This window comes from Canis lupus, chromosome 24, assembly GCF_003254725.2.
Source record: "Canis lupus dingo isolate Sandy chromosome 24, ASM325472v2, whole genome shotgun sequence".
NCBI lineage: Eukaryota > Metazoa > Chordata > Mammalia > Carnivora > Canidae > Canis > Canis lupus.
In genome coordinates, this window is record NC_064266.1 from 33,229,745 (window position 1) to 33,244,916 (window position 15,172).

The 15,172-nt window shown below is 48.2% G+C and overlaps 2 protein-coding genes across 6 annotated transcripts; both read left to right on the forward strand.

The window, feature by feature from the left end:
• Positions 1 to 51: 51 nt before the first annotated feature.
• ZSWIM3 (zinc finger SWIM-type containing 3) lies at positions 52 to 10,672 on the forward strand. 3 transcript variants are annotated; one of them, XM_049100404.1, is made up of 3 exons: positions 308 to 446; positions 676 to 818; positions 8,245 to 10,672. In XM_049100404.1, exon 3 carries the CDS (start codon positions 8,312 to 8,314, stop codon positions 10,178 to 10,180), a length of 1,869 nt encoding a protein of 622 aa, XP_048956361.1. In that variant the 5' UTR covers positions 308 to 446; positions 676 to 818; positions 8,245 to 8,311; the 3' UTR covers positions 10,181 to 10,672. The 3 variants fall into 3 exon arrangements, with proteins under 3 accessions (XP_025326037.1, XP_048956361.1, XP_048956362.1); XM_049100405.1 differs by having other exon boundaries at positions 310 to 446; positions 723 to 818; XM_025470252.3 differs by lacking the exon at positions 676 to 818 and having other exon boundaries at positions 52 to 446.
• A 978-nt stretch (positions 10,673 to 11,650) lies between these two features.
• Positions 11,651 to 14,488, forward strand: ZSWIM1 (zinc finger SWIM-type containing 1). 3 transcript variants are annotated; one of them, XM_025470258.3, is made up of 2 exons: positions 11,651 to 11,803; positions 12,739 to 14,488. In XM_025470258.3, exon 2 carries the CDS (start codon positions 12,885 to 12,887, stop codon positions 14,253 to 14,255), a length of 1,371 nt encoding a protein of 456 aa, XP_025326043.1. In that variant the 5' UTR covers positions 11,651 to 11,803; positions 12,739 to 12,884; the 3' UTR covers positions 14,256 to 14,488. The 3 variants fall into 3 exon arrangements, with proteins under 3 accessions (XP_025326043.1, XP_025326044.1, XP_025326045.1); XM_025470259.3 differs by having other exon boundaries at positions 11,773 to 12,000; XM_025470260.3 differs by lacking the exon at positions 11,651 to 11,803 and adding an exon at positions 11,825 to 11,954.
• Positions 14,489 to 15,172: the final 684 nt, after the last annotated feature.

The following is a 15,172-nucleotide window of genomic DNA, read 5'->3' on the forward strand; positions in this document are numbered from 1 at the left end:
CAGTCTGGGAATACCGTGTGTGATTGGATGTAACTGTGAGGGGGCGGAACCCAGGGCTGAATAATAAGAGCTGAGCGTCATTTCCCCTCTGTGAGAAAGCAAAGACGCCCCCAGACCCCTGAGCCCTCTCGGCCCTTAGGGCTCCTCCTGAGCCCCGTAACAGGCCACTCAGCTGAGGCCGACCCTTAAGGCATCCTGGACATGCGCCAGCCTGTAGGCCCTCACAGTGTGACCTCTGAACCCTAGTGTTGATCCGGGGGCCAGCCCCTGGTGTGGGCTGAGGGGGCGGCCATGGAGCTGGGCAGCTGCTTCAAGACCTACGAGGATTTCAAGGAGTGCTTCAGCGCCTACAAAAAGGAGAACAGGTGCTCCTTCATTCTCAGGGACTGCGTCTCCGTCCGCTTCCACAACCTCAACCATGGCACCTGCATCCGCGAGGACATCCTGTAAGGGCGGGGCAGGTCTGGGGCGGGGCAGGAGGGTGGGGAGGAGGCCGGACTGTCCCCTGGAGGGAGGCCTTGGAGGAGGAGGAGGAGGGAGCGCAGCTGGGCCCCGGTCTCAGGGCAATCAACAGGCACCGAGCACTTGTCCTGTGCCTGGTGGAAAGAGCAAAACATTCCCAAGGCATCGCTTTTTGACCACCCACTCCCCCTTCATTCATTCACTCCATTATAGCTTTCCTGAAATAACTGCAATTTGCCCCATTCTTTGAGCACCTGCAGTATCCCTCGTACAAAGTACCGTCTTCACAAATGGATACAAAACGCCTCTGGGATGATTTCCTCCATCAGTGTTCTCTTGACAAAGCAATGAACGCGGTCAGTTGTTGGTTAGTTTGCTCATTCATTCGTTTGTTTTCTACGTGGTTCTCGAGCTTCTGAGATTAACAACCGTTTTTTCAAACACTTCCCATGCCCCAGGCATCCTTCGCTGTTGTGTGCATGCTTTACCAGGCAGGGCTGTATTGAGAATTATAGTTAAATGCTGTTTTTCCCTTTTGGCAGCTGAGAAAACAGGCGGAGAGGGTTGACAACTCCATTGTCTTCAGGGCTTGGGTGAAACAGCCCAGCGTCAGAAAGTTTTAATTTCACCCTAAGAGAAAGAATGATGAAATAACAACGGACTCCAGGTCTTTGTAGCAGAGACCACAGAGGTGTGTGGTGACATGGAGAGCAGGCCCTATCTAATCAACTCCAGCTAATGGCCACCAGGTGGAAATGAAGATCCGGTGTTGCCAGAAATGGGAGCAGGACAAGTCAGAAATCCAAATTTGGGGCAATATCTCCACTTTTTAAAAATTGCAAATCAGTTTAGATTTGAACACACTCTGAGGAGGCCAACTCAAGGAACAGTACAAGCTCCCTGTCTAAATTATTGTTAGGCAGTTAAGGGAGAGGAGAAAAGCTCTTCTTGAGTCTGTTGGACCTTGACAGTTTTCAGCTCAGAATAATCCACATGCCAAAGTGGCAAATTCTGGGGCAGCCTGTCCTGAACCCCATCAGTGGTTAAAAGGGAGAGCTCTGGAGCCAGAAAGACAGGCTTTACACTGGAAGTTGGGGAACACTTCATTTCTGTGACCGTTTCATCCTCTGTAAAATGAGATGGATGCGGTGAAGAGTAAACAGAAATGCGTATAGGAGCAGAAACGTGGTGCTCTGTAAGTACTCCGAAACTGTAATGAGGACATGTTAGAAAATGGTACTGGGACTCAGTACTTTGAGAGGCAAATGTGCTGTGGGAATTATCACTAAATGATCAAAAGTCCCATTCCACTTGGAACTTGATTTTTTTTTAAGAGAAGTTTACCTATTTTTTTTTTTTTAAGATTTTATTTATTCATGACAGGCACAGATCGAGAGAGAGAGAGGCAGAGACACAGGCAGAGGGAGAAGCAGGCTCCATGCAGGGAGCCCGACATGGAACTCGATCCCAGGTCTCTAGGATTCCACCCCTGGCTGAAGGCGGCGCTAAACCGCTGGGCCACCCGGGCTGCCCAACTTCTTTGATTTTTATACCCAGTTTCCCCTCTCATATTTTTATATACAGTTGTTTCGTTTTTCTTTTGGGGGATTGATATTTTTCAAACACTCCATGAAGTATTCTGTCTCTCCCCGCTGCCATTCAGTTTAATAGCTACTGCATTCCAGACACTCTGATTTTACAGGCATTGTTTTATTTAATCCTCATCACAGCCTTTGAACCTTGTTATCTGAGTTTTCATTTTCCATGTATCCATAGGCACAAGGCCCAGTAGGAAAGTAGATGTCATACAAAAATCATGCTAATAAACCAGCCACTAAAAAAATTAGTCACTATTTAATAATGTCCTGCTTATCTCTACCAGTCTCATTAGCATCTTTGGCACTCAGTTTCTGGCTAATCAATGGATGTGGTAAACATTAGGATAATACAATGGAAATAAAATGAATTGCAGGCTGAAATTACACATCTCCCAAGACCTGTAGGACTTGGGTCTCTGAAAGTAATGATGGAGAACCCCTTCCATCTCCCTCAGCCTGACCCCCATGAACAAGGGAAGAAGGGAAGTCAACAAGGCTGATTATGTGAGGAATTTGACAAAGGATTTGCATAGTGAAGAATTAAATTAGGTCCTTGGGAAGCCTGATAGAGCTTAGGAATATTTCCATAAAACCTTTCCATATTGTGAAAGAGAGACATGAATAAAGTATCGGTGTTTGGGGAAAATGCACCAGGGGGAAAAAAAAACATTTGATACTGTAAATCATGCTTTATTTTAAGAATTTGTATACAGCTGCCATTATAACCTACATTTTGTTAAATATAATATTTTTTAAACTATTTATTTAAGTGATCTCTACACCCAACATGGGGCTTGAATCACAACTCTGAAATCAAGAGTTGTTTGGTCTTCCAACTAACCCAGCCAGGTGCCCCTAAATATATTAACTTCATAATTTTAGTCTATTATAAGATTAAGTTTCACTCAAGTCTTTTTTTTCCACTATTTACTCTGATATGTTGTTTGTGGGGAATGTTTTTTGGCTGCAATTAACTGAAAACTCTGACTCAAAATGGCTTCTTAGAAGCTCAGAGGGGGGCCTCTGAGGGTGATTGTTTCCGTGACCCAGGCTTTTTGTGTCTTTCTACTCTGCCATCCTCAGGTCTCAAGCTTTGCCTGCAGAAAGGCTCCTCACGAAGGCAGAGGTCATATCCAAAGGGAAAAGCCTTCCTTGGTTTCCTGCAGATATCCTCTCATGTTTTTTTCTTCAGAATTGGGCCAGTATCCATACCCATTCCTAATGAGATTACCTTAATTGGCTTAGACTAGCCCTGAAGTACTTAGCTATGTGGGGGAGGAATGGCAACCCAAATTAAATTGGCTTGCTGTTAGTAAGGAAGAAGGGGCTAAGGGCTGTTGAGTTAGCAACCCACAGATGCAGTCACAACATTTTAAATGAATTCACTTCTAGTGGTTCTGATTGGTTTTGGATGAGATGCTGACTTCTAATTGGTTTGGGATGAGGTATTGTGATGAACTATAGACCAGTACTCTTGTTATTTCTGTGTTTACAGATAAGGATTTGGAGGCTAAGAGGAAGTGAAATGACTTGTCCAGGCTCACACAGCTAATAAGTGGTAGAGCTAGAACTTAAACTCAGATCTTCTGACTCAGAGTCTTGGTCCTAACTCAAGTTACATTGTCTAAAATGACTTTACCTATAAAAATCCTATTCATTGCTGAAGGTATGATTTACACACAAGGACACAAATCTTATGTAAAATTAATCAAAATCCGTAGTTAATCCATACAAGTTCCCATAGAGGGAATTACTCTTTTGTTTGATTGTGAGTAATATTGCTTGTACCTCTCCTTAACCATTCACTTGATTTTGACTTCACTGGCTACCTATGTGAGTCTCTCTCTGTTCACTAGACTTAGAGAGTGGAGACTAATGAGTCTATGTAGCCCTGTGAACAACTACTGTAGTATTCAGTACATAGCGGGACTTGGTAAATGTTTGAAATTAAACAAAGGACTTGTCCCATGTCGTAGTGAAAGTAACAATGCTAGGACCAGAAGCCAAGTTGTCTGACAGAATGTTCCCCGTGCTCTGCCTAGTAAACTTCTCATGTTATATGAGGAGAATCATTTAATGTTCATTTGGCACATGTGCTTCAAGCATCTGGTGGGTGCCAGCTATGGGAGCCAACACGGGAGCACACTGGTGATGCTGTCCAGTAGGGAATATAAACGCCTAGAAAGTGGATGGGAAGGAAGGCTGGCTGACTCCCTCCAGATCCCGAGTGAGCAGTCTGTGATATAAGCACTAAGGGGGATTCTTAAAGATATGAAGCCTTGGGATCCCTGGGTGGCGCAGCAGTTTGGCGCCTGCCTTTGGCCCAGGGCGCAATCCTGGAGACCTGGGATCGAATCCCATGTCAGGCTCCTGGTGCATGGAGCTTGCTTCTCCCTCTGCCTATGTCTCTGCCTCTCTCTCTCTCTCTCTCTCTCTGTGTGTGACTATCATAAATAAATAAAAATTTTTTAAAATATATTAAAACAAAACAGAAAAAAAGATATGAAGCCTTGTGCCTGCCCTCAGGAGTCAATGCTTTAAGCTGGGAGGCAACTAGGTACAGACTATAATAACAGAAGTGCTCAACAAGGTTGTTTTTGTTTTTTTTAAGGATTTTATTTATTCATGAGAGAGAGGCAGAGACACAGGCGGAAGGGGAAGCAGGCTCCATGCAGGGAGCCTAATGCGGAACTCGATCCCAGGACTCCAGGATCATGCCCTGGGCCAAAGGCAGGCGCCAAACCCCTGAGCCACCCAGGGATCCCCGCTCAACAAATTCTTAACAAAAGATTTGTATACTTTATTGTAGGCAGGTTATATCTCAATAAAAAAGCTGAAGCAAAGCAGGGAAAAAAGCAAGCTTCACTCTAGTACCTATTATGTTTGAAATGCATGATGCCAACAAGGACATTTAGTGATCTATAAGGAAGTTATTGGACCTGACTAGTGTGTTGAGGGTCAAGCTGAAGGGGTAAAAATTATTATTCTGAGAAAGGAGAGAGATTTTGACAAGACAGGCAGCATAAGGGTTAACTACACAGACACTAGCCAAGCAGGCTTAGTTCATATCCCAAATTCTTATCCTTGAGAACATTTTTAAGCCTGTGTCCCCATCTGTAAAATTAGGATAATAGAACCCCTTTCCTAGTATAAAATGGTGCACATTAGGGGCTTAATAAAGCCTGGCATATGATACCTTAATACATGTAGTACTGGCAGGAAAGACTGTAAAAGCCTTGTTAACATATTGGGTATAGACGTGGAATACGAGGAATTAGAATGCCAAATTAGAATGCTGTACCCTGGGAGGTACAGTCAGTCATTAATAGGATCAGGAAAGGTTTGAAAGACCCTTATGGTTGGTGTTCACCAGTATCTTTTTTCAGAGTAGCCTAACAAACCTGCATTAAGAACACATGAAGTTGGGATGCCTGGGTGGCTCATGGGACACCTGGGTGGCTCAGCAATTGAGCATCTGCCTTGGGCTCAGGATGGGATCCGGGTCCAGGAATGAAGTCCGCATCAGGCTCCCTGCGGGGAACTTGCTTCTCCCTCTGCCTGTGTCTCTGCCTCTCTCTTTGTGTCTCTCATGAATAAATAAATAAAATCTTAAAAAAAAAAAACAGAACACATGAAGTCAATCTCATTTGATGAGCTAGGGCTATGCTAAGATCTTAAGCCAGCAAAAGAGTAGGGCCCAGTCTGTGGGCTTGGGGAAGGCTTCCTAGAAACATTGATGGTTGCACATAGTCCTGAAGAATGAGTAAGCTTTAAGATGAAAACAGGTGGGAAGGGCATTCCAGAGAGAGATAAATACAAGCAAAGGCAGAGAACTGAGAGACAGCATAGTGAGTACAGGATGCTGGCAGTTTGTCTTTCTAGGGCACAAAATGTGAGATGGTGAGGGGGTGGGAAGAGAGGCTAGTGAGATAGGCAGAGGCAACACCTCGGTCACTATGACTGGCCTTGCCATACCAGTTGGCTGCCCCAGCCCCTCCTGGCCCTGAGCTAGGGATGGTGTTGCCATCCCAGCACTATGCACACAACAGGTACAGGCATTTCCAGCCCTGGGCCATGCCACCCTGTTATTGTAGACCTGACGTATCCTGTTTTTCTAAGCTTACCCCACAGGGTGGGTAGACAGGACCAGCAAGATTAGAGTGTTCGGAAAGGGTTAGTGAGAAGTCCAGGCTGTGTCACGTCATGCTAGAGGCTGAGATTTTTTTTCCCTTCTTGTTGCTGGGACACTCCCTGAGGAGGCATGGGTGCAACCTGTGCCACCCATGGTCTATGAGTCATTTATCAGAACATCTTTGATAAGCATCTGCTGAAAGAATAGCATTGTGTTAGGTGCTTGGAATACACTGAGAAATAACTCAGTCCTGTCACTTGACAATAGCCCCATCCAATTATAAAGGTACTTTATAAACCTCCAAGAGAATGTCATAAGACATAAGAGCTGTAATAACAGTAGCAGACTTTGATTTAGCATAAATAAAAGGGTGAACCAGGCTCTGGGCTATTATGTCTCAGGCTTCTTTAATACATATAACAATCTTTTTTTTTTTTTTTTTTAAGATTTTATTTATCCATGAGAGACACAGAGAGAGGCAAAGAATAGGCAGAGGGAAAAGCAGGCTCCCCGCTGGGAGCCTGATGTGGGACTTGATTCCAGAATCCCGGGATCATGACCCGAGCCAAAGGCAGACACTCAACCACATTGCCACCCAGAAGCTCCTCTTTTTTTTTTTTTAAGATTTTATTTTATTTTATTTTTTTTAATTTTTATTTATTTATGATAGTCACAGAGAGAGAGAGAGGCAGAGACACAGGCAGAGGGAGAAACAGGCTCCATGCACCAGGAGCCCGACGTGAGATTCAATCCCGAGTCTCCAGAATCGTGCCCTGGGCCAAAGGCAGGTGCTAAACCGCTGCGCCACCCAGGGATCCCTAAGATTTTATTTTTAAATGATCTCTACACCCAGTGTGGTGGAGCTCAAACTTACAAACCCAAGATTAAGAGTTGTACATTCTACCCATTGAGCCAGACAGAGCTAATCCTCATAACAGTCTTAATAAGACAGTCTCATTTTATGACTAGGAAACTGCACAGAGAGGTAAAGTGACTTGCATAAAGTCAAAGATCTTACGAGTGATGGAGCCCTTATTAATATCCAGGTAGTCAGCCTCCAGCATCTCCAGTTTAACCACTAGTTATGCTGCCACCCAGAGAAGTTTTAAGCCTTTTATGTTAAATAAATGCAATGAATTCCAAGAAGGGAGCAGTTACTATGGGTTGAAACATCCACAAAGGCTTACTGGAGAAGGTGAGACCTGATTTGGTCTCGAAACATGGGTTGAATGACGATAGGAAAAGAACAGATATTCAATTTAATTACCCCTCTCCTTTGTTTGTTTATTTAAGATTATTTGAGAGAGACAGCAGAGCATGTGAGAACATGAGTGAGAGGGAGGGGTAGAAGGAGAGGCTGTGGCTTGAACCCAGGACCCTGGGATCATGAGGTGAGCCAAAGGCAGATGCTTAACTGATTGAGCCACGTAGGTGCCCCTATCCCTCTCCTTTGAATCATCACTTTCATCCTAGAATGGCAAAGCTGAAGGGACCCGAAGGTCATCTAGCTCCGGGATTCTTAGACTCTCTTGGGATTTGGACATTTTTGTTTAAATGAAAGATGAAAAAAAAATAATAATAAAAATAAATGAAAGATGAATAGAGATCTTTCCTCTGAGAGAAGGCCACTTGTATCTTTGCTGTCTGGAGGAGGAGGAGGCAAAAGCAGTAGTTCCCCAAAAGGCAGGAACAAAAAGGACATTTTAAACAGTGAGTAACCAGCTGGCCCTCTGCTGCCGCCTCTTGTCTGTTTTCCCTCGTGTCTTGCCTCATGCTGAATCACTGGGAGCTGCAGACAGGCCACAGAGCATGAATGAAAGGAGTGGGGGCTTCGAACTGATGATGAAAATGAACGCAGTGTCAGTTGGGCAGGGTCTTGACAAAAGAGCTAAACACTTTGGGATTGGAATGTGAATATCAGTTTTCCTTCCCTACGTCCTACACTGCCTCGTGGTCTCTGGGACACATAGCAGCCACTGTAAGTCCCTACGGGGTCTTGTCTTAGAAAGGGGTGGGCAGTACCTTTCTCACTGTCACCTCTACCTTCCTTAGATATGTGCAGGTGAAATTTGTCTGTATTCGGACTCAGTCAAACAGGAAGAGAACATCAGAGGTGGACATGTGCCCAGCATACTTGCTCCTGCGGTACAATGAGAAACTGGATAGATTGTTCATCAGTGAACTCAACACCCAGCACATCCACGTTGACTACAAAACTGCAGGTCCCAGAGGAGACACCGCTGGCAAATCTCAGAAGACCGTATGCCTACAGAAACCCCAGCCTGCGCAGCCCATGATCGAGAAGGACCTTGACCTGGCCAAGAAGTCCCTTGTTGAACCATCATTTTGCTTAGATAAGGTCCAAACACCCTCAAAGCCAGAGCAGGAGGGAATCACTCCTTCTGACCTGGCCAAGATAGCCAAAGTGATGAAAAACTTTCTTAAGGTGGATGAGGGTTCCATGGCTTCACTCAGCGTGGGCAACAGCCAAGACCTGGACCGGTTGAGCTTCCAGAGCAGCAAGATGAGTGATCTGTTTATCCGCTTCCCAGAGAATCTCTTGCTACACCGGGTGGAGAATGCCCAGGGCCACATCCTTTATGCTTTCTTGGTGGAGAACAAGGAACGAGAGGGTCGAGTGGTACACTTTGCCGTGCTTCAGGCTGAGACGGCTACCTCTGTGGCCAAGATGCTGAGTATCTTCACGGAGTTCAACTGTGACTGGCCCAAGGTCAAGGTGGTGTTTGTGGACCCCTCCTTCCCCCATCGAGCCATCCTGCAGGAGATCTTCCCCGCTGCGCGCATCCTCCTCTCTATCTACCACACCACCCGGCTCCTGGAGAAGAAGTTGCATCGGAGTTCAGCAAATCCATCCTTTAAAAGGCTAATGAAGGAAGCCCTGCGGGAGGCGGTATTTGTCACTTCTGATGCCAGCCTGCAAAATCTCTGTCAGATGTCCCAAGCCCTCCTAGACGAGGAGCTCTTCAGCTTCCTCCAGGCCCACTGGTTCTCCTGTGAGCTGCTATGGTACATGCACGTGAGGAAAGGCCTACATGCGTGTAACACATACATGGACAGCCTAGATGTCGTCACCAGCAAGGTGTCCAGCCTTTTCCGGGAACAGCAGTCTTTGCTGGACTGTATCCTCCGCTTTGTAGATTATATAGACTTCTTTAATACCAAAGGCTTGAAGAATGTGCCCACAGCTCCTCCCAAGTTAAAGAGAGCCCGGCCAGCCAGCCTGCCACCAAAGCCCAAGAAGGCATTTGGAGTCTGTGCGGGCAGTCTCAGCAGGCTCCCCATGGAAGAGACCAAGCCCGGCCCCCAGCGGGTGCAGCTGCAGCAGCAGCCACAGGTATGGCCCTCCCGGGGTGGCATGCTGGATGCCTTGCATGAGAGTGGCTCCCAGCTGGCCTATAAGCTGTGCCAGAACGAGTGGGAGGTGGTACAGAACTCCACCCACCTGGTGGACCTGGCTGGCTCCTCTGTGGACATTCAGCTACTGGAGGATTCTCACCATGTTAGCAAAGATGGCTGTAGCTGCAGCTGTTCCTTTCAACAGTCGTACCACCTGCCATGCCGGCACATTCTGGCCCTGCTGCATACCAGCCAGAAGCCCGTGGGTGAAGCCATGGTGTGCCGCCGGTGGCAGAAGAGGTACCAGCACCTCCTCGGGCCCAACGGGGAGCTCCGGGACCCTGTCATGGTCCCAAACACAGGCCAGCCAGGGAAGCAAGGACGGAGTGACATGATTCAGGACCTAAGCAGGGAGCTGGCAAACCTGCTCATGCAGAGTGAAGGGCCAGAGCTAGAGGAGCGCTATTCCACCCTGCGCAAGATTGTGGACATCTGGGCGGACCCCTGCCAGCCTCCTGAGCCCAGTCAGCAGCCAGAGGACTTCAAGGATGTAGGCCGCCTCCCTTTCCTCTGGGGAAAGCCAGAGGAAGGGGAGGGACTCCCTCTTGCTGGAGCCACAATTCATGACTGAAGCACTAGCACTGGCACGCTGGACCACAGATCCCTCTCCTTGGAAGTCGGAGAGCCCAAGGTGGGCAGGACATGCTAGGGGTCAGCATTTCAACCAGTGTCCCTACGTAGGGCTAGGAAGATAGTTACATCAGGGGGTAGAAGAACCCCACTACAGACAGTCCTTCGAGCCTACCCCTCTTCTGCCCTACCTTTGTCATTCTTTGGGACCCTCCTTCATTGTCAAGGCCAAAGTTATCTCCATGCTGAAAGGTCATCCCTCTTTCTGCCCTGTCTCCTGAGATCAGAGATCTCACTCCCATTAGAGATGAACTCCTGCCCTAGTATAGGGTGAGACAGTCTATACCTGGGAAAAGGACCTGTTTTCAGGGACAGAGGGTGATCCTTGGCTGTTGCTGCTCTTTACAAAGAATCTGTTATTTGTACTTATTTTTATCCACATTAAAGTTTTTTTTGTTTTGTTTTTTTAATAAAATCAAACAAGCTGGGGAAATGTGTGCTGTTTGGACAGGGAAGGAATCTAATGGGGGTTGTGGGGCCAAACAGAATCTGATGCCTTAAATTCAAAGACTTAGCAGTCTGCCACCAACTTCATCCTCTTCCCACCAACCAAGCCTTCGACAAGGATTTCATGCTGCTTTGAATTCTAGCAGGAACCCACCAAATAGATGTGGGGCGAGGGGAACCTGAACCCTAGAGTCTACTACCTGCACTTGCTGGGAGACTGTGGGCAGGTTTCTAATTTCTTTGACCCTAGGTTCCTCATCTGTAAAAATAAGTCTTGGCCTGTTTAATCCCAATTTGCCATCTAGATTTATGTAAACCGAACTTTTTCCTTCCAGTTCTAAGCACCAGCCTGGACTTTTGTTGTTGCTAGTTTATAATCTTAACCACCTAAATCCTGGGAGCTACCCAGCTTTCCAGGATGTTCTGTTCAGGGGAACCGAGGTCAAGGGTGGCAGTCAGCCTTGGTTCCTGCGCTCGTCCGCCAGTCTGCCCTGACCTTAAAAAGATCACCGCGCGCTACCGGATCTCTTCTACAAAACAATGGAGGGGGCGGGGCTGGGCGGCACCAGGTTCAGCTCTCGCAAGATCTGGATTTCCTCAGCTGTAATGGAGAGGGCAGATTTCGAGGCCTGGGCCTCAGTTTCCCCATAAGGCAGGAGACACGGTACTATTACAGAGGCACCCTTTCCTCCCCTCTACCTTCCCCCGGGCTTTGGAATTTGACCAGACAAGAAAAAAAAAATTCATAAAGCACCGCTGTTTATTTCCCTTTAAATTTTCGACCCCTGAGGAGTTTCCATAGCAACATGCCCTTCCCGCGTCCGGTCCCCACGCGGGGCTGCGGAGTTCCAGCCTCCCGGCTCCGGCTCTCTAGGATCCCGGTGTCCTCGGGCTCTCATTGGCCACCGCCAGCCGAGCCCCTCGTAACCCTGGGAACAGCGCCCGCCCACAGATCGCCGGGCTACGATTGGTCTAGGCCCCAAAGGCCGAACGCGAACTCTTCAGGCCATTGGCCCGAGTCTCGGCGAAGCTGGCGCCGCGGTTGGTGAGCCTAGAGGTCAGTCAGAGTCAGAGCCAGGGTCAAATAGGGAGAAATGGCGACGGAGCCAGGCCGTGGGTGAGTGATTTCTGAAGGGGTGGAGGTGTGAGGCAACTGATGACCGCGGTCAGCCATGACACAGCTCCCAAAGGGGTGGGAGGTTGACTTCTCTTCTGGCTCCGGCCGGACTCGGGACGAGAACGTCCGACCTCTACATCCTCCCACCCGGGTGAGAGGTCACAGGCTGCGCCCCCTCTCTGGTGTTTAGACCTCAGGTACTGTGCAAAGCAGCCAGGATGCCGAGCCAAAGGCTCAGCTTCCAGCTACTTGCAGAGTAATGATGGGCAAGTCACTTAACCTCTTTGAACCTCAGTTTCTCATCTGTAAAATGGGGACAGTAACCCGGTTTGGGGCCAAATTGAGTAAACATTGGGACAGAGTACTGCATTTAGAGGGATTTCCGGGGAGGCAGGAGAAGTCAGCCATGCACATTCGATAGCCCCTGTTTGTGGTTCAAGGGCTTGAAGCTCAGAGGGAGTCACTGACTTGCCCAGCATCATAAAAGTTCTCTTATGTATACTAGGACCAAATGGAAGAATGGATGCCAAGCAGTAATCTGTAAATATAATGTGCTAAACAAATATTTTAAATGCTGTTTGAGGAGAAAAAAAACAAAAAGACCATATGCAGCTCTAGCCTTCACACCCATTTAAATCTCTTGGAACTGAATCTTTCCATGGCCAGCTTATCAATTAGGTCTCAGCTCCAATGTCATCTCCCTCCCCAGCAAGAGAGAGCTTCCCTGACCACTTTAACTGAAGTATCCCTCCCTCCCCCAACTTACCTTCTACCTGTTACCCAGTTTTGTGGTCTTGCCTGTTATATCTTTCTTTACATGTTTATTGTGTATCTCGCCCAGGACAGTGAGGATACAGAGTAAGCAATATTGTCTGGATGAATAATTGAGGAACCAAGCCCCTACTGTCTCCTTAAACTTCTGTTCCTCTCCATAGGCCCATCTTTGGAACAAGATCGGGGAACTACATTCCTGCCTCACGCTTCAGCTTAGTTGGAGCTTGAGATCCTGAAAGTCTCCTGGACAGCAGCCTTGCAGAGAAAATATTTTGACTGTGGCATCTAGACATCTCCCATCTCCCCCATGGCCCTGACAATGCTGAATGAGCTCTTGATTGAGGACCCAAACCCACCTATGCTGCTGTATCAGGTTAGCAAGACTGCTCAGTTAGATACCCTCAACTACCAGAGCTGCTTTATGCAAGGTGTCTTTGCCCATTTCCCTGAGATCTTATTTATCCACCGGACCTATAACCCAATGGGCAAGGTGCTATATACCTTCCTGGTAGATGGACCTCGGGTGCAGCTGGAGGGTCATCTCGCCCGGGCAGTCTACTTTGCCATTCCTGCCAAAGAGGATGCTGAGGGCCTGGCCCAGATGTTCCAGGTGTTCAAGAAGTTTAACCCAGCATGGGAGAGAGTCTGTACCATCCTGGTGGATCCTCACTTCCTCCCCTTGCCCACCCTTGCTATGGAGTTTCCCGCGGCCGAGGTCCTGCTCTCAGCCTTCCACATCTGTAAGTTCCTCCAGGGCAAGTTCTATCAGCTGTCACTTGGACAGCCTGTGGAAAGGGTGCTCCTTACTTCCCTGCAGAGCACGATGTGCTCAGCCACAGCTGGCAACCTAAGGAAGTTGTATACACTCCTGAGCAGCTGCATCCCTCCTACCCAGCTGCCCGAGCTCCACTCACACTGGCTGCTCAACGACCGCATCTGGCTGGCCCACCGCTGGAGAAGCCGAGCTGAGAGCAGCCGCTACTTCCAAGGCCTGGAGGTCACCACCCGCGTCCTCAGCCAGTTCTTCGGCACTACCCCATGCGTGGAACAAGGCATGGTCTCTCTGCTCCGATACATGCACCAGAACTCTGGAGACAAGGCAAGTTTTAGCCTGGGCCTGAGTCCCCAGAACAATCATGCCGCCTTAGACGTCAGCCCCGAAAGCCCCAAAGTGGAGCAGCTAGTAGAAGCCCGCATCCAGCACTCCCTCAATGCCATCTGCACGGGGCCAGCTGCCCAGCTCTGTCTGGGTGAACTCGCTGTGGTCCAAAAATCTGTGCACCTCATTGGCTCCGGTTCAGAAAAGGTGAACATCCAGATCCTGGAGGACACCCATAGGGTGCAGCCCCAGCCCCCTGCCAGCTGCAGCTGCTACTTTCACCAGGCCTTCCACCTGCCCTGCCGCCACATCCTAGCCATTCTCAGTGCCCACCACCAGGTGCTCCAGCCCGACATGCTGCCAGCTCAGTGGACAGCAGGCTGTGCTGCCAGTCTAGACAACATCCTGGGCAGCAAGTGGAGTGAGACACTGGATAAGCACTTGGCCGTGGCTCTCCTCACCGAGGAGGTGGGTCAGCTCTTGCAGCACTGCAGCCAGGAGGAGTTTGAACGGAGGTACAGCACCCTGCGGGAACTGGCGGACAGCTGGATCGGCCCTTATGAGCAGGTTCAGCTCTGATTACCCTAAATGCCCAGAGATGTTCATACACACGTACACACTCACACCCACCCACCCACACACAACACACACACACACACTATTATACTCCTGCGGGCCCTCTTCCCAGGAAAGGACAAGGGTCTTCTACTACAGCATGCTACCTAAAATGTGTCTAGTTCCCTAAGACGGGAGTCAGCAAACCTTTTTTGTAAAGGGCCTGGCAATAAATATTTTAGACTTTGCTGACCACAGTCTCTGTTGTATATATATTCTTGGTTTGGTTTTTGTTTGTCAGCCTTTTCAAAAGATTAAAAACCACTTAGCTCAAGGGCCTTACTGAAACAGGTGGCTTCTGTTCTAGAGTAAGACACTGGGGTAGATAAGGGATCAAGGGCAGGAGTTGGTAATAGCTTCTGCAGTCATTAGATGACTCACCTGACTCACAGAGGAGAGGAGATGGATCCCAGCCTTTGTCCCCCGGTCCCCACCCAGAGGTCATTAAAGTCAAATGTTGCCTGTTCCAGCACTTGACTAGTTTTTGTTGTCTTCTAGAAGACAGCAAATATTGTGGAAAGAATAGACTTTGGAGTCTGACACTACATGCAAATCTTGGGTTTTTTCTCTGCCTGATTTTTGAGGCCTGGTTGTGCCTTTTACTAGCTCTGGGACATCAGGCAGGTCACCCCTCAAAAGGCTCAATCTGTTCATCTGTAAAAATGGAGATCCTCAGAGCATTGGTGAGATTAAAGGAGAGCCTGCATGTAATGGGCCCAATGACCAGTGGGCGCTCAAATAACTGTTCATTTTCCTTCCTTGCCTCTGGTCCGTCCCTTCACTTGCCTTCAGCTGGCTGAGAAATGTAAGGTAAGAGGAAAGTTCACATGGCCTAGGACTTTGTACATCTTGATCAAATCCCAAAACTGTACAAAAGAGGC